General features: G+C 34.9%; 3 protein-coding genes across 11 annotated transcripts; 2 read left to right on the top strand and 1 right to left on the bottom strand.

The window, feature by feature from the left end:
• The first annotated feature begins 673 nt into the window (after positions 1-673).
• Positions 674-4,630, top strand: LOC107871937 (stemmadenine O-acetyltransferase-like). The gene is made up of 3 exons (XM_016718780.1): positions 674-1,115; positions 1,327-1,661; positions 4,484-4,630. Exons 1-3 carry the CDS (start codon positions 674-676, stop codon positions 4,628-4,630), a joined length of 924 nt encoding a protein of 307 aa, XP_016574266.1.
• LOC107872535 (calmodulin-like protein 3) lies at positions 4,560-6,210 on the top strand. Its single transcript, XM_016719197.2, has one exon. The coding sequence runs from the start codon at positions 5,224-5,226 to the stop codon at positions 5,674-5,676; it is 453 nt and encodes a 150-aa protein (XP_016574683.1). The 5' UTR covers positions 4,560-5,223; the 3' UTR covers positions 5,677-6,210.
• Positions 6,211-6,978: 768 nt separating this feature from the next.
• LOC107870928 lies at positions 6,979-20,906 on the bottom strand. Of its 9 annotated transcripts, none has more exons than XM_047413253.1 (12): positions 20,725-20,904; positions 18,408-18,555; positions 18,074-18,235; positions 17,745-17,906; positions 17,416-17,577; positions 16,950-17,111; positions 16,586-16,762; positions 15,198-16,364; positions 13,876-13,958; positions 13,628-13,784; positions 7,814-7,856; positions 6,979-7,296 (listed from the first exon to the last, which is right to left on the bottom strand). In XM_047413253.1, the coding sequence occupies exons 1-11, from the start codon at positions 20,739-20,741 to the stop codon at positions 7,833-7,835; spliced, it is 2,421 nt and encodes an 806-aa protein (XP_047269209.1). In that variant the 5' UTR covers positions 20,742-20,904; the 3' UTR covers positions 6,979-7,296; positions 7,814-7,832. The 9 variants fall into 9 exon arrangements, with proteins under 9 accessions (XP_047269209.1, XP_047269210.1, XP_047269211.1 ...); XM_047413254.1 differs by having other exon boundaries at positions 16,586-16,747; positions 20,725-20,903; XM_047413255.1 differs by having other exon boundaries at positions 16,586-16,747; positions 16,977-17,111; positions 20,725-20,903.
• Between the last annotated feature and the right edge of the window lie 7,021 nt (positions 20,907-27,927).

The following is a 27,927-nucleotide window of genomic DNA, read 5'->3' as shown; positions in this document are numbered from 1 at the left end:
GAGGTGATGAAATTATCAAACAAGAACGAATATTTTATTTAAAAATAATTCAAATCAACTATTTTGGCAGTCCACCATAAATAGGCGTATTGAAATTTATGAGGCGCCAAAGTCCAAACTTGGTACAATAAAAGATAAAAGAAAAAAGAGAAAAATAACACGTGCAGACCCTAAACTAGTTAACAACAATAATTTGAAAAAATGTTTTATGTAAAGAGAATAATACGACTTTGTCCTCTAATCTCTGGTTAGATGTGGCTGAATATCACCTTCAGTCTGCCAGCATGAGTTTTTTATTTGGCTTGACAATCCATCATTCCGAGCCTAGTGATTTGACTAGTTCAAATTCTTGTCGTTTAGGGTTCGCTAGGAAAAGTCTCCCTATTAGGAGCTTGTCTTTTCCCAGAAATGGACCACGAAACCTCTATATAAATGAATTTCATTCATCTCACCACATCCTTGATGATTCAGCCAGCACGTTAAGACTATTTTGGCATGAAGTTGAAGGTTACTTTCATTATAATTTTTGGGAATCTCTTATCCCTCACTCTATTCTGCTTATATGCAGACAAAAGTCAGTTTCAAACAACAGTACTCTCTGCTTATAAACAATTCTTGGATGAGTCAAAATTTGTACAAACAAACTAAACCAACATATTCTCATTGAGGAGAAATGGATATCAAAATTGATATCATCTCCAAAGAAATAATCAAACCATCTTCTCCAAGTCCAAAGAGTCCTAAAAGCCACAAACTCTCTCTTTTAGATCAAAAGGCTGCAAATTGTTACACTACGTTCATTCTCTTCTTCCGGAAGGACACGAGTAGTGATTTGGAAAATGTATTAGATTCTCTTAAGGTATCCCTCTCGAAAACCTTAAATCACATGTATCCACTTGCAGGAAGAGTTAAGGATGGAATCTCGGTTGAATGCAATTGCCAAGGTGTTGATATAATACGTGCCAACGTTCATGAAGACATGTCAAATGTGCTTATGAAAATGAAAATTCAAGTCCTGAGAAAATTACTCCCAATGAATCCATTGACAAGATCAGATGACAATGTCTTGTTGGCACTACAGATTAACTGCTTTGTTTGCGGTGGAATTGCTATAGGTGTTTGTATTAGTGTCACCTTATAACTGATGGTTCTTCTATGGCCACTTTCCTCAACACTTGGCAAGCTACACTCGCGCAAAAGATGACAGCATTAATATTTCAGACAATTTTTTCATGGATTGTACAACCATTTTTCCACCAAATGTGGTCCATAGTTTTTCTGTGTTTCAATTTGGAAAAAATGATCAACTTCTACAAAAATTGGCAGCAAGAAGGTTCGTGTTCGATGAGTTCAATATTTTGGCTCTGAATACGAAAACAGAAGGTCCAATTACTCCGGTAGAAGCTGTGCTAGCCTTTGTATGGGAAGCAGTAATTGCAGCTATGCAGAGGACCAATAATAACGCTATTAAGAATTATGTAATTAGAATTCCAATAGACTTGAGGAGAAGAATTCAACCCCCATTACCACAGCAAACCATGGGAAATATCATACATATGGCTGAGGCAAATTGGGAAGTTTCTGAGGGACCTTTGGACTACAAGTTAATAGTGAAAAAGATTCAAAATTCAATAAAGAATGTGACTAAACATGGCTATGATGTAAAGAATATGAAAAATTTTAATATAGTTGAGGCACAACCAACAAAAGTTGAAAGAGGCTCATTCCTTTTTGGACACGTGGATAAATAGGTCAATTTACTTATTTTAAACTTCAAAATAAATTAACAGAAAATATATTGTTTTTCTTGTGGGTCCCATGAGGCACATATATTGCACTAAATAAATATACAAAATTACAGTAATTGTGATTTGTGGGGTTGATGCTTTATAATTTCCGCATTCTTTTATTACTTCCTCCGTCTCATTTTACTCGTTCCAAATTTTTTAATTTAATTTCTCATTTTATTTGTAATTTTTCATTAATCATTAATTATTTTTTTCAAATTAAAATATAAACATCAATTAATAGGGGTACTATGGTAAAGTAATCATATTATTAATTATTTTTCTTAATCATTATACAATGTCAAATTGGGACGAGTAAAATGAGAGGAGGGAGTATTTGTTATCACGTCTCTTTATATTAGTTCAATTTAAAATTAAATAGATAATTTATTATTTTATGTATTTTTAGTTCTATTTTTGAGTACTAATTGTATCAATTTTATTTAGATAAATTATAATAATAATAATAATAATTAAAGGTGAAATAATTAAATTATTATTTTATATTATTATTCTTAAGAATGTGTCAAGTCAAATATTGATAAGTAAATATGAATTAAAAGTATATCAAACAAAGTTTTGAATTTTATCCTTCTTTAACAATATGTTTTTTTGCTTCTAAACCAAAAAAAAAAAATCTTGTTGATTATATTTCAAATAATTCTATTAACAGTTCATTTTGATATGATTTTTTCTTAATGATGTATTTGTGTTATGATGTTTTGAAATTCTTTTTTATTTTATAATCCAGTTATTTGCTAAAATTTTAATCGTTGCTCAAGTGTCGTCGCTTTAGTAATATTTCATCAGTTAAATTTGTGTAAGTATTCAGTTGACATAGTAACATTTATGTGAATAACGATTTGATAAATATTATATTTCCTTTTTTCAATCTTAAAATACTATATTATTTTTATTAACTTCTTGAAATAATAATTTATTTGAGTTGAAGATTAGTTAGATTTAGAGGAAAAAAATAAGACACGAACATCAATTTCTGTTTTTCTTTTTTTTTTTGCATCGAAAGTATGTCAACTTTTTCTTAATAGGACGTCAACTTAAAAAAAATCAAGTTAAGTCTGAATAGCTAAACATGTAATTTTGATACTCTTTCAATTCATATTTACTTATCAATGTTTGACTTAACACATCCTTAAAAAATAATAATATAATTATTTCACCTTTAATTATTACTACAATTCATCTAAATAAAGTTGCTATAATTAGTACCTAATAATAGAATTAAAAATACATAAAATAATACATTATCTCTTTAATTTTAAATTAAACAAGAGACATAACAACAAATAAAAGAGGAGAAGATAAAAAGCATGGACCTCACATCAATATAATATATTTTCACTCTCTTATTAATTTATTTTGAGGTTTAAAAATAAGTAAATTGGCCCACTTATCCATATATTTAAAAATAAATGGAGCCTCTCTCTACTTTTGTTGGTTGTGCCTCAACCATATTAAAATTTTCCTAAAGAATATGGATGATAGAGTAGGAGCATTGTTTAAAGAAATGGGAATACTTTGGCTCCACTAGTTTGTGTAAGTTTCCTTTCTATGACATTGATTTTGGATGGGGTAGACGAAAATGGGCCTCTGTTGGGGGGATAGCTCCCAATTTGGTTGTTTTAATGGACACTAGTGATGGGAAGGGAATAGAAGTATGGCTTGGTTTGGTAGAGGAAGACATGGCCATACTTGAGAAAAATCAAGAATTCTTCAATTTTCTCTCTCTAAGTCAATCTATTTTCTGAATGCATGTTTCCTTCATTCACATATTTTCCAAAGGAACAAATAGTTTTTACTGGTCTTATATTTATTCAGAACACCTCAAAAACCTATTAATCTCAATTGTGATTTGATTGCTCAAATCAACCCAGAGGCGACATCTGTCCAAATTTACGTTCTTCTCTTTTCAAACCTAACCAATTGGAAGTACCACAATGGGTCTAAGGGCAACGGCAAAAAACAAAAGGAAAATATTGGAGAAATTACCTGATACAACATCTAACTTACCATTATTACCTAAAATTTCAACTCTTTACAATAATTATTTGGATGGACAGTATTGTTCACAGCGGTTTAATAACAGTTTTATTGTTTGGTTTGATGGTATGGTACTGTATTATAATAGGTAAGTTTACTAAAATGCCTCTAATTATTATAAATTTTAAATTTATCAATAATTATTAATAAATTAATCTTCTTTCTACAAATTTATCACAAATCATGCCTTATAAATACATTAAGTTGTTAAATTCATAAAAAATCTAACAAATTTAAAATTTCACATTCATGAAATATTCATAAAACTTTAAAGATATGACGTTGATTAGTCTACTTACATTCATAAGATCTGGGAGCACAATAATGTTGGGATTTGTTTCTGAGTACAAAACATCTTTTTTCCTTACAATATTAAAAAAAAAAAAAGGAACACATTTTCTCTTTGAATTCTGTTCTACGCTTGTCTTTGTTCTGGACATGCATTAGCTTTTTAGTTTCATGTTTATGGAGAACTTTCTCTTCCTTAATGGCGTTTTAAGAAATAGTGACATATAATAAAATATTTGTATTCAGTTGTGGTTTAACCTTCTAGTTAATCTCGTGTGAAAATTGGGTGGTACATCAAATTTCGTTTGAGCTGAGCAACTTATGTTCTTTTGTTACTGAAATTGCAGGCTAAGGCAGCTGGAATCAGGTGCCCTGCTCCAATTCTCTTGAGGCTTCATGTTCTTGTTATGGAATTCATAGGTAATAGCATGGAACACGAGCAACTTTCTGTTGATGTGTGTTTCCGTGAAAATAGAGAGGAATTGATTTTGTAATTACAAGGTTTGAGAATAACGGAGAACAATGAAGAGGAGAAATTGAACAGAAAAGCTAAGGGTTGAAAGTAATAGGGTTAGATAATATTATATAAGGACATAATTGAAAAAGGAAATAAGAAAATCATGGGATACCACCAACTCGATGGTTCTAAAAATTGAGGTATTTCATGGTTACCAAACCGCGAAAAAAATACCATACCATACCATACCTTTTAAAAAACAAACAAAACAAACATGTTCCCTTGGTAACCATAGCATAACCATGGGAAACCACCATCCAAACAGGCACTAAACTATTGGATTTATAAAAATTGCTCATAAGTATTCCGCAAAATTTATACAAAATTATACTAATAACTTTGTACCAAAATTTTCTCAACCGAAGAAACTAAAACCACCACACGATAATAAGTGTTGCACACAAAAGAATGCCACTGCCAACCATTTTGTTGAGAATTTTGTGTCTAAGAATCCTCCTCGACACAAATCTTCTCACCTGTTTCCAAAAAGTTCAGACCATTTAACCTTCTCCCAAAGAATTTACTGCGGTGTGAAAATCAATAACTATATTGTTGTTTCACCACAGAATAATGGAGACTGAAGAGCTCAAGCGTGTCTTTCATATGTTCGACAGGAATGGTGATGGAAGGGTCACAAAAAAGGAGTTGAACGACTCTTTAGAGAACATGGGGATCTTCATGTGTGATTCAGACCTGACGCAGATGATCAACAACATCGATGTAAATGGGGATGGCTACATCGATATTGATGAATTTGGTGTTCTATATGAGACCATAATGGAAGAGCGAGATGAGGAGGAAGATATCAGAGAGGCCTTCAATGTGTTTGACCAAAATGGGGACGGATTCATTACCGTAGACGAATTGAAATCTGTCTTGGCATCGCTTGGTCTCAAGCAAGGGCGGACCCTCGACGACTGCAAGCAGATGATTAAGAAAGTGGATGCTGACGGAGATGGAAAGGTGAATTTTATAGAGTTTAAGCAGATGATGAAAAGTGGTGGATTTGCTGCATTGAGTTAGAGTAAAAATCAACAAGACCTTGAAGGTCGGAATCTTATACTCCTAAGCAAAGGTCTGAGGTCAGTTCTTCGACAAGTTTCTGGGATGGAGCCTTTACCACCTTAATAAGAAAACTTGATGACAATGTTAATTAGTCAATCAAGTGAACTGAGAAAACTAGATGACTAATCAGAAAACAAAAAATAGAGTGGAAACTACTCATGTAAATACAGTTTGTTACATTTCTAGTTTTTATTTAATTCTTTGGCTCCTAAAACAATCTTGATAGAACAATTACCCCTTCATTTTCATGTTTCTACTCTTTTGTGTACACATATTGTGCGGGTTAGGATTACCTCCGTTATTTAACCCTCCAGTAATGCTCAACAGAGGCTTTGATTGAAACCACATGTCCTCTAGAGATCTAAGGTTAATACTGTATCTCTTCTCCTATGCTCTGTTTAACAGGTGATGTACAGAGATTTTCATTTTGTCTTTCGTCTTGTTTGACAGTTAATGAAGGAAATCCCACGGCTATAAATTTCTTCCTTCTGGTATATTACTCTTTTCTTTAACCCCTTGTTTTAATATCTATATCTTGAAATCCCAATAACAAAGTTTCTCACCGGCTCTCTCTTACATCTATTGCATTATCTCATTGTGACCTTCACATGTGACTCTTCGAAAATTCTCATTATCGTCTTTTTCTATTTTGTTTTTTGGGTTTTGCAAAATTTCTCCGGCCCTAGAGGCCTTGGAGTAACTGGTACAGTTTTCACATGTGACCAGAAGGTCACGAATTTAAGCCATGGAAATAGCCTCTTGCACAAAAATGCTAGGTAAAATTGCGTACAATATACCCTTGTGGTTCAACTCTTCCCCGAACTCCACACATGGCAAGAGCTTAATGCACCGGACTGCCCTTTCTTTAGAAACATTTTGCACTTTCCACTATTACGATTTGGGTACAAAAGCTCATGAATGACAACCAGAACATTCCTTAGATGAATGACCCTTCAGTAAACATCCTTGGGTAAATTTAAATGGATCCTTAGATTGATGCCACGTGTTCATGGTCGTTTAACGACTTAGATTATATCTTCTTTTCTCTCCTTCCTCCATCTCCTTGTATTTTCTACCATTACTGTTACTGACCGTTCACACTTCCCTCTTTGGTTGATTAAATTATCAATCATTCATTCTATATTACTTTCAAGGCATCTTCCTTAGTGCTAATGAAAACTATCATAGGGTGGACAGTTGAAAAAAAGCTGCGATAAAAGCATAAAAATCAATGAATTATTTCTATGAAGTATAACAAAATTCGGGAAAATTGGAGGTGTTCATTCCCCTCTTGATTTAAAGACGCAGAGATCCGACCGAGAGAGACAAACTGGTTTAGAACAAACAGCAAAGAGGTGCAAAGTTTTAAACAATAAGGCATAACAACAGAGAAAATTTAGGAAAAAGAATTGTTACTCTGGCTGAATGAAAACTAGATGACGTTAAAAAACTTGTACAGACCTCAAATAAATTAATCTCTTGAATACAGAGCAGAGGTAAGTCTCTGCATATCCTATCCTCCCCAAACCCCACTTGTGGATTACATTGGGTATATTGTGCACAGAATAGAGGAACCACCTGCAGCAGGTTACAAATCAAGTTAGGAAAGTGAGATAACGGACTCTACAAGTGCATGATCTTAAAGAGTTCAAACTCTGCATGATGTGTGATGATACCAAATGGTCAGAAATCAAAATAGATTTTGAGTGCTACATTTTTAATTAATTTCACAAGATTTAGCTGAGCAGACAGCAAAAAACTAAAAGCATTCAGCTAACTTCTTGATTTTATCAGACCAACTCTTGAATCGACATGATTAAAACTGTTGCAGCTGAAATCCACTCAAATGGAAGTGTATGACATGTGTCCATTCTTGGGAATCACGTTCAAGAAAAGCTTTCAAGAAATTTAGAGCTGAATTAACAAGTTTGCTGAATGGACGATAAACTTAATAGAAATTGAAACAAACAATATCGAGACGAAGGAATCAAAAAACATAATTTATTCACGTCATGAACTACTCAAAGCTGAATTTCAAGAATTGCACTTAAAGAACATGTATGGTGTAAACCAGTAAATGAGAGTCTAATCTTACATAGGCAGATCTCTAACCCTTAGGAATTCCATGCTGTCAGTTGCTGCATAAAAGATCAAAATAAAAGAATGTTCATCTATACATATACACCCAAGGATAAGCAGGTATTGTAACAATTTCTATAAAATAATTTTTTAAAGCGAATTTTTAAAAGCACACTACTGAGTAAATTTACTTTACTTACTGAATTTGGTATCACAATCCATGTATTATAAATTAACAGCACAATAAATATTCATGTAAAAATCTATGTATTATTCATAGAAAGAAAATCCATGTCTTATGATCCTTGCATAACTAGTTCACGGAATTGACAAATTTATATGTTATACGGATAGACCAATCTTGAGCCTACTCACCTTGATTAAACCTAATTCTTTTATCGAAGTGTTTGGGTCAAAGATGCATAGCCGTGTCTTGCCATTTATTTACAAGCCATTATCCGAGACACTGAGTATGTTGTTGTTGTGTTGTATCCGAGACACGTAACTGCAACCTCAGTCAGGACGGTATATTGTTTGTGCCTTCATCTAGCCTATCACTTGAAATATATCATTTATTTGTCTCACGCGAATCCGAGACCTCTTTTTTACTCTTTTCGTTTGATTTTCGCAATGATTCTTGAACTAATTCGCGACACATCTCGCTTCCACACAATTGTTTTTTCCACTTTCCTTTGACATTATAATAGGTTCAGACATCGAAAATTTGTGGAACTCTATAAGATAATCCTAATCTTATTAAGGTTCTTGGAGGTTACTCTATCGTAAACCCTAACTTGAAGGCTACTCAACCCTAAATTCTGCCTATTTAAACGGTAACATGTTCCTTTGAAGAGGCATCTCGAAATCCCACACATCCTTGATATATTCATATAGAGATCACGATGTGAGCGGGTACTTTTTGAAAATCAAATACTCATGAAGATCCAAAGCCCTCTTTTTATGGAGATCAAATTCAAATCATCCTAAGTTCGAAATGCTACTAACAACCCTTTGAATCATAGAGAAAATCAAGAGAGAAGAATACGGGACAAACAGAATTGTACCCACATTATTTATCAATATAAAAATCTTATTTTTCTTATTTTGTTTGTGGTTGAAGTTTATTTTCTTTAAATTAAAATTCGTTGCATAGAAATTGACACGCACAGTGGGACCAAATCTACAATTCAGTTTTTTGAAACTTACGTCTGTCATTCATCCCTTCACTCATAAATCAAATCTACAAATCCGAAGTAAAAATAAACTGCAAAGATGACAATTACTTCAAGCCTAATCTTCGAGTTTCATCAAGTCTATATTTCGACAAATCTTGAGATAGGGGCATTTGTAAACGTCGAAAATTTGTGGAACTTTATAAGATGAGTCCAATTCTATTAGGGTTCTTGGAAGTTACTCCACCCTAAACCCTAACTTGAAGGTTACTCAAATCCTAAACCCTAAATCCTACCTATTTAAGGGGGTAACATGTTCCTTTGAAGAGGCATCTCAAAATCTCACATATACCTTGGGTATATTCATATAGAGATCAAGATGCGAGCGGATTCTCAAGTGTTCATGACAGCATGATGTGGAAAAAACTAACAAGGCTCTGCATCACGCATTATGCAAAACGTGACGCGATGCAAGCGTGTCATTGAAGTTATGCATAATTTAAAAGAAAAAGACTAAATAAAGCACCCAAACAGTAAGACATAAGACAGAATGGAAAAGAGCATGTCAACTATATAATCAATAATAAAGACGGTATATAAAAGCAAAAGTTTGAATTAAACACCAAAATCATAGGTTTGATCACTAAACATCTGCTGCGAAATAGCCCAGCAAAACAACACAAACCACAATAGCAAAACAATTCAACAAAATAACATAACAAACCAAAAAAGTGGTAGTTGCAGCAATGAAGTGAAGAAGTCGCAGCAGTGAACTTTAAAGTTAACCATAGAAAACCGCAACAATAGACTCCAACAACAACAACAACAAACCCAGTGTATTCCCACATAGTGGGGTCCGCGAAGGGTAAAATTTACGCAGTTCATACCACTACCTCCGGAGAAGTAGAAAGGTTGTTTCCGACAGACCACTAGCTCAAGACAAAGAATAGTAAACAAATTCATAACAAAGCATGGAACAAGATGGATTAACAGAAATAAGACACCCACAAAGTAATAACCCTACACTAACGAACCAAAGGTACCCACCACCCCCTACCCTCCTACTTGCAGCTTTAACCCATGGACACAGCCCTAAAACTACCAGCCCGGCTACCCCAAAGCTCTCCTAACTACTTGCTACGACTCACTCATATGCACTAGCCTTCCAACCTAATTCGCGTCCACCATACCTTCCTATCTAGGGTCATGTCCTCAGTAAGCTGTAACTGCTCCATATCACATCTAATCATCTCTCTCCAGTATTTCTTCGGTCTACCCCTACCTCGCCTGAAACCATCCAAAGTTAGCCTCTCACACCTATGAACTGGGGCATCTGTGCCCTTCCTCATCACATGCCCGAACCATCTCAGTCTTACTTCCCGCATTTTGTCCTCACCGAAGACACTCCCACCTTCTCTGGGATAGCCTCGTTCCTAACCCTATATCCCATAGTAAGCCCACACGTCCAACGCAACATCCGCATTTCTGCCGCCTTCAATTTTTGAATATAGTTGTTCTTGACTGGCCAACACTCCGCTCCATACAGCATGGCCGGACGAACTGCTACACTATAGAATTTGCCTTTAAGCTTGGGCGGCACCTTCTTATCACACAACACTCCCGAGGCGAGCCTCCACTTCATCCATCCTGCCTCAATACGATGGGAGACATCCTCGTCAATCTCTCCATTCCCCTGAATCATAGACCCGAGATACTTAAAACTATCCCTCTTACAAACAACCTAAGAATCCAACCTTACTATCACCTCGTTCTTTTGCCTCAAGTCGTTAAACTTGCATTCCATATACTCTGTCTTGGTCCTACTCAACCTGAACCCTTTAGCCCAAAGGTTTGTCTCCAAACCTCCAATTTATCATTCACATCCCCCGCGTCTCATCAATCAAAACTACATTGCAAAAAAGCAAACACCAAGGCATCTCTCCTTGAATACGTCGTGTCAACACACGCAACAATAGACTCCCTTTTTTAAATTTAAAACTAACCCTAAATATAAATCAACATGAAGCGGCTCTTTTTTTTAATTTAAAATTGACCCTAAAAGTTAAATCAACATGATGCGCTAGCAAAGGCTCGCTTCTCGCATAACATTGTGATGCGCCCTCTTCTGTAAGGTTGGCTTGCATCAACCACATGCAACGAGAGGGGCTCGCATCGCTTCGCGTCATCCGCGATGAAGCGAGCGCATTCCTGAACACTGGGAAGACCCCAGATTCACATGGCAAGAGTTATTTCTTCACTGTCTAGAGAAGACCCGAATGTAGCTCACTTACTCTTTGGGTTTCAAGTTTTTCTAGGTTCTTATCTTCACTAAGAGGAGGTTGCTATTGTTGGGGGCTCGACTAAAATTTCATGTGTTTGGGGAGCAAAGTATTAGAAAAAATGGAAAGAACAATTATGAGAGAGCGAGATGAGTCACGAATTAATTTGAGACCAGTCGGCGAAAAAAGTAAAATAAAAGAATGGAAATGGACAAAAATAAACACTCATATTTGCGAGAGACAAATAAATGATATATACCAAGTGATAGGCCAAATGAAGGCACGAATAATATATCATCCTTACTGAGATCACAACTATGCACATACATAGAATAACAAGGTCATGGTTACACGACTTGACCCTAACACTTTCATAAAAGAATCATCATCGTTTAATTACGACAAGTAGGCTCAAGATTATGCTGTAATGCGTAAATTGGAATCCTTAAAAGAAGCCTATGGAATCATATGGAAGCTTGTCCTTATTCTGACTCTTGTGTTAGGAATCACAATAGGTGTACTAGTAATTGTTTGGTTAGAAAGAATACAACGACGTATCGGACCTGAATATGCCGACTTTAGGAATTCTTCGAGCTTTAGCAGATGGGACAAAACTACTTTTAAAAGAGAACCTTATTCCATCTACAGGAGATACTCATTTATTCAGTAACAAGGTCATGGTTATGCAAGGTTTATGTTGAAGCTAAGGTTGCAGTTACGTGTCTTAATTAAGACAAACCAAAGTTCAAAAAATATCAAGTGAATCATCAGCATAACCAAATAAACACAGTTTTATCCAACAAAAACTAATTTATGCCATATATAAGTAAATAAAGCAGTCATACTAGAACAATGGAACTCAACAACAACAACAACAAACCCAGTGTATTCCCACATAGTGGGGTCTGGGGGGGTAAGATGTACGCAGTCCATACCACTACTTCAAGAGAAGTAGAAAGGTTGTTTCCGATAGGCCCCCGGCTCAAGACAAGGAATAATAGACAAATACTTAATAAAGCATGGAACAAGATGTCAAGACAAAAATATGTCACCCACAAGGGATAAGAACAATAGAACTCGAAGATGCCTAATATCTTCCACGGTCAACAAACTTCCTTACTCATTCTTCTTGTTTTCATGGACCAACAACTAAGGAGTCAAACCTTCCTTTTGATTAAGGATTCAAAAAAAAGGTGACTTGGACTACCAAACTAAATTCTAAGTGGCGCGACTCCTTTAAATAAATAATCTCTTTTCAAAGTGTCACTTCAAATGGAAAAATCATTTTAAACCTTTAATGGGGTTAAAAAAAAAGGAGAGTTACAATAAGGATTAGGAATCAGAGACCTAAGGATATTTCACAGAGCCTCTTTGGAAGTGGATGTAGCATTTTGGCATAGAAAATTAAACGTCCAGATAACCACAGCATTCGAACCTGGGGTGAGGATCTCCCTCAATATAACAAATCGAAAGTAGGAAGGGTACTAAACCACTAAAAGACTTGGCCCTTGAAGTGCGTTGGCGAAAACCCTTATCTTAGTAAGGCTGGAAAGAATGCCCACCTAACAACCAACTACAGTTACGACAACTCATAGTGGTCCTAGAATGTTTCACCTGATCACGCATACTTATTTAAGGACAACATGATCCAGTGAAGAAGAATTATAGTAGAAAAATGAGATCCAAGGAGGTGGACGACCGGACATCATTTCAAATGGGCAATGGCGATAGAATCAATATCTAAAGACAGAAGCAAGGATGATCCTTTTTTCCCCACCATTTTCAGCATTCTGTCTGTTAAGACAACACAATATTTACATAATATTCATTTGAGCAAGGAATTCGATTTAAGGATTTGATAAGACTTCATAATACACTAACCAAATTGTATACATTCTTAATTACAATAAAAGCTTGAGGGAATAATAAGCATCTGAGTTGAATTCTCTCTTTTTGTACTAGTTGGACACAGGTTTTCCCACTTAGCTACTATAAAAGCTGCTCCCCAAACCAAAGGAGAAGGGTAGAATACAATCTCACCCACATCATTCCTCCTAGTCCACTACTTTAAGGTTAAGAGCGGCATATTAAAATGGCCAAGTCGTGAGTGGATCTCCCTTTTCTTATCAGTGTGATAGGATATCATTTTTTATACATCATGTGATAAAAGGATGGTGACAACAGAAAATAATGGTACAGCATCAGGTTGTTCAATATCCCAATCCTTATACTAGTCCAACTTGTCAAGAATGTTAGATAATATGCATAAGGTGTCTGTTCATTATTGAATTCGAGAACCAGGTTCAATTCATTTGCTATTAGCTCAGTCAATTTAATGAGCAAACACTAAACTCTAAAGCGACATCACTAAATGCAAACCTTAGAGACAAGCCGAATAGATCTTCTGGGAAGACGCTTTGCACTTCTCAAAATTCTCCCATCATTACAATGATGAACATTATCGGATTTACCGTCATGCCTTTTTCTCTTCTTCCCTCCATGGGATAATTGCTCCTTCTGCTTCTTCAATAGCTCTCTGCAAGTGTACAAGTCCAAAATCAAAACGAGAATCCTTGTGTTGTCAGACACTATACTTCATAGCATCTTAATTCGGGAAGTGAGCTTACTTTGAAGCTTCTGTTCTGTTGGCATGGCTGTCCCTTGCCTGTAAAAAGGAAGACATCGTGACGTTAACTTGTTTAAGATTGTCCTGAAAGAAACAAAATGTATAAATTATAATGAGACCACCACGACAACAAATTTCTATGCTTAATAATCCCTTCTTATCACATGCAAAGAGAAGAGGATAAACATAAAAAGTAGGCAAGCTGAAAAATGAAAGAGCTGTAAAATATGTAACTTCCACTTAGTCGAGCCAATAGAACTCGAAAATAAGTCACACAAACATCAAAGTAGGACCAATACAAATTTGATCCAAACCAATAAGCCCATATTCACTCTCAAATCCTGATTATCTAATTCCTTTCCAACCAAGGCACCACCACTGCAACAGCAGTGTGATCAACTGTCACTATAATAAACCATCACCACAACTGCTGCCATTATATCTGCCTCTGAGGTCACAGCCACCTCAAAGGCCACCACCATTTCACCTTTGCGTCTCTAACCTCTGGAGCCTCTGCAGCCTAAATGGTGTCCCTCACAGCAAACGCCACCAGTAGTTCCACACAACTGACATACAATCATGGATTGGGCCGTTCATCCTCGCTTATCACGTCCCTCATAGCTTGCCCAGTCTTGAAAGTAATGCAGCCCAAAAACCCATAGATGTACCAGTCTGGTTGTCGTCGGTGATCTACAATTTGACTATTTCACTAAGCTGAGAAAAAGCCTTCACAATGGTTTGACTGGTGGTAGCCCATGTGAGCCCACAGACACCTGTACTCCGTACTGGCAAATGACTTCTTTCTTTTCCTTTCATGGGGACAGAGAGAGGGTGGCATTGGGGGCAGAAAAAGGAGGCGAAATCCAAATAGAGTAAGGAGAGCTGCTTAGAACGCACAAACTATTCCAATATTAAAAATCATTTTCCCAAATTATCAGACCAGTAATAAGCTAATCAAAGTGGATATAACCCCACTAATGACTGTCATGTCACAAGCTTAAGTAACATGTTCACAAAAATAAAGAGAAGAAACTAGCCCTGAATAAAGCTGGTACACTTAGATTGCCAACACAGTGACAAATACGTGTAGTAAGAAAACTACATAAAACATAAGAATATCATTTAGAGAATCCTCAAAAGTTAATATTTAAAGTTAATATTTAATCATTCATACAGCAGAATCTATATTTCAGAATGGTTGGTCATCCCACTACTTAGAGAATGCAGACAAGGAATAATAGGTTAATACAATCACGTATACAAATTAATAACCTAGATAGCTACCATAGCAAAATGCACCAGATTATGCTAAGAATATATTACCTCGAGAGCAGCAGATGGTGTGTCATCTGGGAAAATGCTACAGCTATCCTCCGAACAATGGCGTATACTTCTGAGGCTCTCTGCAGCATCAACCAAATTTCTAAAGCAATCTTTTCCAGAAGAAGAATATAATGAATGTTGATGATGACTGCCGATTTCTGAAGCATCTAACTCTATAAAATCAGTTTTCGTAGAGAGATGAGATAGCACTATAAGCTTTTCCGGGACACAACTTCTCTGACCCTGCCTTTCAGAATCGAGACAACTAACATCACAGAGCCTCCTATTCTGATTTTCATTTTTATTATGTTTTAGCTCTGGCACATCTGCAGGGGAACTGATAGCTACTTTCTCCAATGATGCATGCAAAGATTTACATAGCCTATCATTTAAGACCTCTTTAGAGTTTTCTGGGTTATAAGCCTCAACATTGACAGTCCTATTAATAACCTCTGTTTTTTCTGAAGCTCGCAAGGTATTCAGACCGACACATGTTATCTCTTCCTCTCCCATAAAAGTATTTACATCAGTGATATTCATGTTCTGTACACCACAAATGGTTCTAAATGACGATGGACTTTCCTTTTTTCTTTCTGAACGTGTATAAGTTTCTACAGAACCATCACATGATTTTGTCGTTGCTGAAAATCCCAGAGATGCATCATCCGTATTTTCTGTATGACATACAACATCAGCAGTACCACGTAAACTTGCAGAAGAAACAGTTTGCGCGTGGCCACTGTTAAATCCACTGTCTGAATTCGTTTTCCAGAGAAATGAACTTGTCAATTTTCTGTTATTCCCTAGGTATTGAATCTCCTGGCAAAAACTTTGAAGTTTGTGATTCTGCAGATTGTGACATACACACGCCTTCTTTTCCAATCTCTTAAAAGAGTCTGATGGGCATGAATTTAAGTCAACAATAAGGTTGATTCCATCTTCCGATAAGACAGAAAACTCAAAAGAAGGTACGCGCATCGACTTCATGTCAGAAGTAAATGCATTCTTGGAAAAACTTATTCGTGGACTGTGAAATCCTCGTTCGAAACCCTTCTCATCACACTGCAGGATGAATCTTGAGAACAATATCTCTTTGCTTGTGCTCCTTATGCCAGAAGAATCTAGAATCTTGTACTCATTGCCTTCAGAAGTTTCTATATCTGCTTTCTGCATAAACAAATTTGTATTTCAGAGATCAACCCAGGGCATCTAAACATGTGATGTAACGACAAACAAACCTGGCCAACTAATTTGGAGATCATCCTGTCATGACACAAATTAATAATGAACTCATCATCATGTATCATATGTTCAATCTCACCCTAATTTTTACATCCATTCATCACAAAAGTAAGATTGTCTATCATCAACCCGAAGCCAACATTTACCTTGAAGTAATTGATCAGGGAATCCACGAGAATGGGTTTTGTCTTATAAGGAGACAAACCGTACTTCTTGCATAATTCTTGAAGCTTTTTCTTGGGTAGGCTGTAAATGGAATTTCCACTGCCATTTGTCTTCATCTCTTTGATGGAAAAACTCTCTGCTCCCTGCAGCAAGACCAACTGATACTTCACTGATCAATCCAGGTCATTTAACGTGTGACAGCCAACAAACTTAAATCAGACATGTTTTAGATGATTGTGTCAACAAAACAGTTCCCAATGATTCAGATTCAAGTATAAGATGTTCAATCTCACCCAAATATTCTCTTTTATTCACCAAAAAAATAATATTTTCTTTAACATCTACCTTGACATATGTGATCAAAGTATTTACAAGATTAGGCTTTGTCTTATAAGGAGATAAACCGTGTTTCCTGCACAGATTTTGAAGCTCTTTCTTAGATAGCCTGCTTAAGGAATTTACACTGTCCTTTGTCTTCATCTCTTTAAGTAAAAGCTCATCTGTTCCCTACAACAAGATGAGAACATGTATTTGAGTGGTCAATCCAAGTAGGCTAACCAGGTTACAAAACAATCAAGAAACTTGAATAAGGCATTTATAAAACAATCAACATTTAAATCTCACCAAAATATTTACTTCTATTTACCAGAAAAGTAAGATTCTTTACGACGTTTCAATCCAAGTCGGCTAAGCAGGTTACAAAAACAATCAAGAAACTAAAATAAGGCATTTATAAAACAATCAACATTTAAATCTCACCAAAATATTTACTTCTATTTACCAGAAAAATAAGACTCTTTACGACATTTACCTTGATGTAAGTGACCAAAGAACTCAGAAGATTGGGTTTTGTCTTATAAGGAGATAACCCGTGTTTCCTGCATAAATCTTGAAGCTCTTTCTTAGATAGCCTGCTTATGGAATCTACACTGTCCTGTGTCTTCATCTCTTTAAATAAAAGCTCATCTGCTCCCTGCAGCAAGATGAACATGTAATTGAGTGGTCAATCCAAGTCGGCTAAGTAGATTACAAGACAATCAAGAAACTTGAATAAGGCATTTATAAAACAATCAACATTTCAAACTCACCAAAATATTTACTTCTATTTACCAGAAAAATAAGATTCTTTACGACATTTACCTTGATGTAAGTGACCAAAGAACTCAGAAGATTGGGTTTTGTCTTATAAGGAGATAATCCGTGTTTCCTGCATAAATCTTGAAGCTCTTTCTTAGATAGCCTGCTTATGGAATCTACACTGTCCTGTGTCTTCATCTCTTTAAATAAAAGCTCATCTGCTCCCTGCAGCAAGATGAACATGTATTTGGGTGGTCAATCCAAGTCGGCTAAGCAGGTTACAAAACAATCAAGAAACTTGAATAAGGCATTTACAAAACAATCAATATTTTAATCTCGACAAAATATTTACTTTTATCTACCACGAAAATAAGATTGTTTACGACATTTACATTGAAGTAAGTGACCAAAGAACTCAGAAGATTGGGTTTTGTCTTATAAGGAGATAACCCGTGTTTCCTGCACAAATCTTGAAGCTCTTTCTTAGATAGCCTGCTTATGGAATTTATACTGTCCTTTGTCTTCATCTCTTTAAATAAAAGCTCATCTGCTCCCTGCAGCAAGATGAACATGTATTTGAGTGGTCAATCCAAGTTGGATAGGCTAAGCAGGTTACAAAACAATCAAGAAACTTGAATAAGGCATTTACAGAACAATCAATATTTTAATCACACCAAAATATTTATTGTTATTTACCACAAAAATAAGATTGTTTACAACATTTACCTTGGTGTAAGTGACCAAAGAACTCACAAGATTGGGTTTTGTCTTATAAGGAGATAACCTGTGTTTCCTGCACAAGTCCTGAAGTGTTTTCTTGGGTAGTCCTGGTAGGCTGCAAATAACATTTGCATTGTCCTTCGTTGTAATTTCTCTGAATGAAAATATATAAGCATCATGCAGTTGTCCATAGTTGCCTTTACGGTTCTTGAAATGAAAACTACAGACTAACAAAGTAAAAATAATCTAGAAACTCTTTGTCATAGGTTGTGAAAGAAATTCCAACTCTGTGTATTTTAATTTTCTAAGTGAAACTTTCTCAGACCCTAAAGTTTATCTCTTATCAATCGCTCATTTAAGATACTTAACTGGGAAAAAATTGAATCATATAACTCCGGGTGAATCTCTAAAACATTCAGTAAATGTTGCCAATGTGAATACGTCCATCTAAGGAAAATATACGAATAGCCAACACAGTTTATGGTTTCTTTTGGCTAAGGACAAGCAAACACATCTAACGCAAGCTAACAAATCACCTCAGAGATCAACACAGCTTTTGTTACAGTTGGAAAACATTTTGCTCCACTTAGCAGGAAATATAAATTTCTAATTTTTTTATCAATCTTCAATCCCTTCGAATTGATGATAGCACAATATTCACTCTATACACCCAAAATCAAAAACCATTTCCAACGGACTTTTTAAACTAGACATAAGTTTTGACATTTTATTACCCCATTTTGTACTAGAGACGCCAAAAAGGGCAGCCCGGTCCACTAAATCTCTTGCTATGCGCAGGATCCAGGGAAGGGCTCCACCACAAGGGTGTACTGTACGCAGCCTTACCTTACATTTTTGCTAGAGGCTGTTTCCAAGGCTTGAATCAATGACCTCCTGGTCACATGGCAACAACTTTACCGGTTACTCCAAGGCTCCACACCAAATACAGTGAATTCCCAACATTTTATAAATCCCTAAAGAACAAGAAGCGCCAAGACATGCACAAGCTCGGCAGAGAGTTGATCTTGAAAGAGGAGAAAAGGCAGGTTATTGCAAAACTACAAAATTTCATTCTATAAGTTAGGGCTTTGATTTTTCACTAGATGTTCAGCCTAGAGTTGATCGACGGGTTAACTTCAAAATGAATTGATTGACCCATTACCATAATTGACCCCTAAACTCAGAGGAATCGGAAACTATTGTATCTTTTCCAAAATGGCACTCTCCTTTAATTTCCACAATAATGTTTGCTTATGAATATTTTCTCTTAAACTGAACCTCGACCAAGAATTAGGAATTAGAAACATACATGATCTTGTGCTCAATGTTCCCCTCGGCTACGCTTTCTAAATTTGCTAATAGTTTTAACTGTTATGCCTTTCTCGGTTTCTCCTAACCACATATAGATGTTACTTCTCATACAATGTGAGCATTCCATTATTTACTACTTATAGAGCGAATAAATTTAGTTCTAACTTTACATGTGGCATGATTACGGCCACAAGATGAAAGATCATTTTAGTACATTTACATATATTTTAATATAAAACCACAAGATTCAAAAGTTCTTTTATTTTCTTAAATTTCAGAGGCAAGTCAAAAGCGAGACAATAAATTGAAAAGATAGAGTTATTTTCGCAATCTTTCTTTTTACCCTCTCTACGAGCTTCCACCCTTTTTTCTCCCTTAGTGACTCGAATTCATAACGTTAGGGTTGGAAGTAAGGAGTGCTTACCATCCAAGCAAGCTCCCTCTTCGAGGGGGGAATTAGTTGAGGGACAAGCTGAGAACTTAATTTGTAAATTAACTACTACTCCCTCGGCCCAATTTATATGACACTTTTTCTTTTTTGTCGGTCCAAAAAAAAAAAAATTAGACATTTCTACCTTTAATAACATATTAGTTTTGAAGTGTCCATTTTATCCTAAATGAAATAATTTATAGTCACACAAATCTATATGATTTATTTAGATCACAATTTCAAATGTCTTTTTTTCTTAAATTACATGTTGAGTCAAACTGCCTCACATCAATTGAGACGGAATGAGTATGTATTAACAAAGAGGAAAAAAGACAAAAAAAAATCCTAATTCAAAATTCAAATCACCGAAAGCGCCAAAACTTAAATCTACACGAGGTTAAGAAAAAAAAAAAAGGTTCTTCCAGAAACTGCGCATTTTTGAGGTAAAATTTGTTATGACAACCGTACAATAAGTTGTGCTTCAAAAAGCAAAAAAAAAAAAAAAAAAAAACCCATTGAAGCTTTTCTAGAAGTTTACTGTAAAAGCAAAATGATGAAATACAGAGATCATGGAATTGTTACCTCGATTCTCGAGCCATAAAATTCGATTGGTGAGCTGAGAAGGTTCTAGAAAAATGGAGTCGAAGCAGATGGAAGAGCTGAAGCTGAGCTATGGAGAAAGACTCACTGGCAGTTGGGGAGTGGGAAAGTAATTAAGGGTCACCTATAAATAGACCCGGGACCTAAGGATTAGGATGTTAAAACAAACACTTGACGGCTCGTTTAGTTGGAAACAAGTTGGACTCGGGCAATTTAGTCGCTTAAGTTTGAAAATCAATAAGACGCGTTGATTAAATTTAAAAAAAATATACTCTCTGTCCTAAATTATGTGTTATTATTTTCTTTTTAGTCCGTTTCAAAATAAGTGTTACCTTTTCTTATTAGGCAACTTTTTAAAGACACAATTACTATTTTACCCTTATTGATCCCACTTAATTAAAAAAAAGATATTGATACATTTTTTATAAAGGATAATTTGGTAAGTTTTATCAAGTCTTCCCTTTTTTCTTAAATTTCGTGTTCGGTCAAATGGCGACACATAAAATGAGACGGAGGAAGTATGTTTTTTTTTCATAAAGTCTAGTTTTAAAATCTCTTCACATGCAAAGATGTTACTCCCTCCGTCCCATTTTATGTGTCGTAATTTGACCGGGCACGGAGTTTAAGAAATAAGGAAAGACTTGGTAAAATTTATCAAATTATCCTTTATCAAAAAATATGTCAATATCTTTTTTTTAATTAAGTGGGACCAATAAAGGTAAAAAGGTAATTGTGCCTTTAAAAAGTTGTTAAATAAGAAAAGGCGACACTTATTTTAGGACGGATTAAAAAGGAAATGTGACACATAATTTGAGACGGGGGGAGTAATAATTTTTTATAATCAACAATAATAACACATTTGGTGTATTCTCACAAAGAGAGGTCTGAAAAGGGTCATATTACTATCTCAAATGAAATAGAGAGATTATTTTTTATAAACCTCTGACTCAGGACATACATCAATATAACAAATAAAAAATACAAAAACACATAATAAAATGATAATCTTTTATAATTGATTTCTTTTAATAATATTTTTTCACTTAGTAATGTAATCACTCCATTTAATCTTTCACATAATACTCTAGATATATCAAAAAAATTAATAATTCTTTTTTATATAGATAGTCTATTTTTCTATAAATAATATTTAATTTTTTCAATAGAAATTTATAATTTATTATTGCTGAAAATAATGAGACCCCGCAAATTTGAGAGCCTGGGGCGGTTTCCCCTTTTGTATAAAGGTAGAGCGAGCATTGTCCGTCCATCTTTACTTATTCACTTTTTTATTGACACAAAAATTAAGAATCGTAAATGATAGAGGTAATTTTGTCATATTATCTTTTAAAGCAATGCATTAGATTATGAATAATATTTAATGCTAGGATTAAATAGGTAAAAATAGGTGAATTATCCATTAGTTTTATAAACTGGACATGTATTATTTGACATCCCAAAATATAAAGGTACATAAGTAAAGATGAACGGGGGAGTGTCCCAAATCAATTATTTCATAATCTTTCCATTTCTATTTACTATTCATCCTTTTAAGTTGCATGCTCCTTAAGAAAAACATTAACTAGTATGTAATTTTTATTAAAGTATTCTTATTTATTATTCATCTTTATTTAATAAGTACTTCTCTTTTTTGCACTATATTAATATCTCTTCATATTTATAACTAAGGTAAAGATGGAAACAAACAACTAATTATGTCTTGATTTTTTAAAATGGCAAGTATTGTGATATATATATATATATATATATATATAGTAAGAACGACAATTATTTAAGAACGGAGGGAATATTAAGTACTTTCTTTGTCCAATAATATTTGTTCATGTTATTAAAAATAGATGTTCGATAATACTTGTCCAATTTGAAAAACAATGAATAATTTATCTATTTTTATTCATTTTACTTTTGTTATTAAATACTATTAATTACTCAATGCATTTTCCAAGACAATAAATTTATTACTTCAAAGAGTGATATAGTAAAATTACTACTACTATTTATTGTTTTTTAGCATTTGCGTTAAGTAAATAGTGGACAAATATTGTTAGATGGAGGAGTATCTCGAAATTATTTGTCCCATTTCAAGGTGGATAAAAGTAGCACTAATTCTTGGTTGAGCTATTCCATGCATTTGTTTGAACCAGCAATGGTATAAATTCATCTTTAAATTAATTTTAAAATTAGTTATCCCTTATTCTTGGTACCAAACGAGCTTTAAAAATTTAAAAATATTTCTCCGTCTTATATTAATTGTCCATTTTCCCCTTCATACATGCCATGGTCCCAAAATTGAGGTCATGATGGTACTTATCATGGCTCACCTGGATAAGTAAGTCAACTACTCAAACTGATAAAAGAAACACGATATTCACAATAGCATACACTGAGATGAGACTTTTTGGACGAAGTCAAGCCAAACACAAAATATAATTAAAACGGAACATGAAAGAAATTTACACATCCAATCTCAAAATCTGGTGTACTCGTGTAAAAGCATCTAATACAATATTTGAAAACTAAAAATACACATATGTCACTAATAATCAAAATAAAGACAAATAAGGATAGATGAGGTCCAAATCATCCTCGAACTCTAGAGCAAATTAGTACTTCAAATCTCCACATGAATTAACTATCACGAGAGATATTAGTACTAGGATCTGCATCGAAATAGCACAATAGGGGTGAGTACGATCCACTTGTACTCAGTAGGCATCATAGATCGACTGAGCAAAGCAGAAAATAAGATAAGTAAAATATATTATGAGCACATCACCTGCAACCAAAAAAGTCTCAAACGATAGCTCACATCGTATTCACTAATAGTTCTAATATATAAATACACAAAAACGAAAACAACACTAATATATACAAAAGCACACTAAAACTAAATACAAATCAAGGAAAGTAGGGAAATTATTCAAGATGCGTATGCAAATGCAATGCAATACAATGTGGATGGGATGAATAATGAAATTCATCGCATCATTTTCTATATACAGCCACCGAGCTCTCAGTTCTAGGCTAAGACCTATCGGAGGTTCGCAACCCATATGCTATATTTCAATTTCAATCTCAACTCGCCTCTGCAACTCCTGGTCATAGAGAGGATTTTCATAAAAGTGTCTCATTTTTCTCAAAAATAATGTTTCTTAGTGATAGGAATATCTCATAAATGTATATGTATGGAATAAGGATGGAATGCTCACAATCAACTTAATATGATGATATCCAATCCATCCAACATGGATATATATAAGTGAGCCGAGAAATAGACTCAATATGTCCACAATTTATGATCATCAACTCCAATTAGTCACCATCAGAACAAATATACATGTAAGACATTATTAATATCATATCGATCCCCTAACTCAGGTATTTTTATCATAATAAAGAAACTAATGCTCAAATAAGGCCTATATCAGCAAAATAAGCCCCCGCACGAGCTTTATATCTGGAATAAAGAAATTTAAATACACAGATAAGGCCAATGATGTGAAATAAAGCTCCTCACGGACAATACACAATATCATATATCACAGACCAACCACAACAAAACATAAGCCCCCATGCAGGCACACAACAATAACAATATTCTCAAAGTATAAACCCCATAGCTATTTTCCCTAACTCATAGCATACTTTACTTATTTATTAACTACCAAACTCAATCTGAAAGAAGTTAAGCCATAACTTACCTTAAAATTTTGAAATCTGAGTATAAAATGCTTCAATGCGGAGTCTTACCCTTACAAACGACCTCAAAATAAACTACAACATTAAATTATAGTATGTATGCATTTAAAAAATCTAACGATACTCATATTATTCATATTTGGATCTGGTCTAAAATGAGTTCAAAAGAGAAAAAGGTAAATTCAAAATTTTATTTTAACACATATTCCCCAAGAATCTAGGAGTCTAAAGGAGAAAACCCACGCGAAAATAGGTTAAAATAAGGTCTAAATAAAAGATTTTTTTTAAAACTTTACCGATGAAAACCCTAATTTTTCATTTTAAAATCATGATTTAAAATTATTTTTGATATATTATCGATGAAAAATAAGGGAAATAAGGTTTTGGAGCTTAACCAAGCTCAAATGGTGAAAAACCCTCAAGAATCGCCCGAACTGAAGCTCAAACGTCCAAAAATGGAGTAAGAACATGAAAATGGATTTTTATATCAACCCAGTTCTGGCCATTTAAGCAGTCATCACTTAAGCAATGGGCGATCGCTAAAGCGGTCTGGCCTATGTGGGCTAAGCTGCTAAAGTGGTTCCCTTTCGCTAAAGCAGCACCGCTAAAGAGATTTAGTGCACTCTTTAGCAACATATGACTAGACAACTAAGACCATTAAAGCGGTGCTTTGTCGCTTAAGCGACCACTAAAACGGTTACACCAACAACTTTTCTAAAGTTACCGGTAGACCCCTTGGGATTTCAAATTCAATGATGACATCAAATTTTTTACAAAAAATTATTTTCAACAAATTAACCCCCAATACCACTTTTTACAATTTTTCAAATGAAGAATCGAAATGTAAGATAAAATTCTCCAACCTGAACCAACCGCACTAATAACCCAAATTCAATATTATAAATCTGCTAGCGCAGTTCAAATTGTCATCCAACACTCAGAACAATGAATGTAGATCAAAGTCAACTATATAACTTCTTAAGACTCTAAAAATCACAAACTTGCATAAATTATTTTTGATTGCATTAAAAATCATGTCAACCATATTCAAACCCCAACATCAACATGTAGAATCTACGGAGAATGGTATAATGTCAAAACACATAGAAATAAAAAATTACAAATTTCAGGTTATTATAACATCCAACACTAAAAGTCTAGTTTGTCACGAACTAAAAGATAAAGAAATACTTGAATCGATAAAAAACTAAGGGTAACTACTACACATGTCGGACTCGACCTCCCAAGTAGCCTCCTCAATAAGACAATGTCTCAACTGAACCTTAACTACTGAAATATCTCTAGAATGCAAACGTCTGATATCCCTGGCTAAAATAGACTCTGGCTCTTCTATAAAGGTCAATTTCTCATCCAACTAAACTGAATCCCAATAAATCACAGACTCATCTAAAGCATAACTTTAAAGCATAGATACATAAAAACTGGATGAATGACTAAAATGTCAGGAGGTAAGGCCAACTCATAAGCAATCTCTCCAAAAGTTTGAAGAATCTCAAATTGTCTAATGTACCTGGGGCTGAGCTTGTCCCTCTTTCCAAATCTTATTACGCCCTTCATGGGTGACACACGAAGGAAGACTTTATCACCAAACTTTGACGCACAAAGCCTACGGGCCGCATAATTCTTTTGCCTACTTTGGGCTGCTCGAAGTCTGCCCTGAATCACTTGAACTCTATCCAAAGACTAGCGAAGCAAGTTGGTACCATGGGGTTTAGCTTTTGAGGTCTCAAACCAACAGTAGGAGATTGACAATGCCTACCATATAATGCTTCAAAAAAGGCTATCTCAATACTTGAATGATAACTATTATTATAAGTGAACTCTGCCAAAGCCAAATGTTGTTCCCACCGGCCTTCGAAGTCCATAACACATGCGAGGAGCATATTCTCAAAAACCTGAATAGTCCGCCCCAACTGACTATCAATCTGGGGTGAAAAGTTATGCTAAGGTCAATATGAGTATCCAATTCCTCTTGAAAAGTCTGCTAGAAGCTTGAAATGAACACAAAGCTCTTGTCTGAAAAAATAGACACTGGTACCTCATGAAGATGAAATATCTCACAAACATAGATACGGGTCAAAGTTTCAGCATTTAGGGAAATCTAAATAGGGATGAAATGAGTTGATTTGGTCAATAGATCCGTGATGATCCAAATACTATCAGAACCATCAGACATACCTCAACCCACTCACAAAGTCCATAGTGATATGCTCCCACTTCCACTCAGAAATAGGTAATCTCTAAAGCAAGCCATGTTATCTCTAACACTAGGACTTTACCTACTGACAACACAAACAACGAGCTACAAAATTTGTCGCATCCTTCTTTATACCACCCTACCAGTAAAGCTACTTCAAATAACGATACATCTTGGTAACACCTGTATGGATAAAATATATAAAATAGAGTGCCTCCTCCAAAATCAGTCTCACCCATCCACTAACTCTCGATACACAAACTCGACCTTCAATCCTCAAAACTCTATCAGAATCAAAAGATATGGCCCTGGCTTTACCACTCAGCATCTTATCTCTAATCACTCTCAAACTATCTTCATTAAATTGATGATCTCAAATCTATCATGTCAAGAAAGATCTAGTGTTAACAAAGACTAAAATAAGCCTAAGTGTTAAAATATCAAGTCTATCCATTTGGTTAGTTAAGTACTGAACCTCCAAGTCTAAAGGACAATCTTGAGTCAAGAGATGACCTAAACTGCCCATACTAGTCGACTTTCGGCTCACGGCATTTGCAATTACATTAGCCTTACCCGAATGGTACAAAATAGTGAGATCATAATCCTTAAGCAACTTAAGCCAACGTCGCTGTCTCATATTAAGATCTCACTATCTAAATAAGAACTGTAGGTTACTATGGTCTGAAAAGATCTCATAAGAAACTCTATACAAGTAATGACACCATAGCTTCAACACAATCACTATGTTTGCCAACTCCAAATCATAGGTAAGGTAATTTCTCTTATTAGGCTTCAGGTGACGAGAGGTACAAACAATCACCTTACCCTCCTACATCAATACCGCACCTAAACCAACACTAAAAGTATCACAAAACACGATAAAACCTACATCCTCATTGGGCAAAGTCAAGCTAGGAGCCGAAGCCAACAACTCTTTGAGTATTGGAAGCTCTTCTCACACGCATCCGACCATTGAAAAATCATATTTTTCTGAGTCAACTTGGTCAAGGAGTCACAATAGATGAGAAACACTCTACAAAACTCTGATAATAACCTGGCAAGCCAATGAAACTCCGAATCTCGACAGGATAAGTAGGTTTAGGCTAACTACAAATCGCTGCTATCTTGTCTGGGTCAATTATAATACCATCCTTGGTTACCATATGACCCAAGAAAGAGATATAATCCAACCAAAACTCACACTTAGAAAACTTAGCATACAACTTCTCATCACGCAACCTCTGAAG

This window comes from Capsicum annuum, chromosome 5 (genome assembly GCF_002878395.1).
Source record: "Capsicum annuum cultivar UCD-10X-F1 chromosome 5, UCD10Xv1.1, whole genome shotgun sequence".
Taxonomy (NCBI): domain Eukaryota; kingdom Viridiplantae; phylum Streptophyta; class Magnoliopsida; order Solanales; family Solanaceae; genus Capsicum; species Capsicum annuum.
This window is presented reverse-complemented; position numbering and strand designations above follow the sequence as displayed.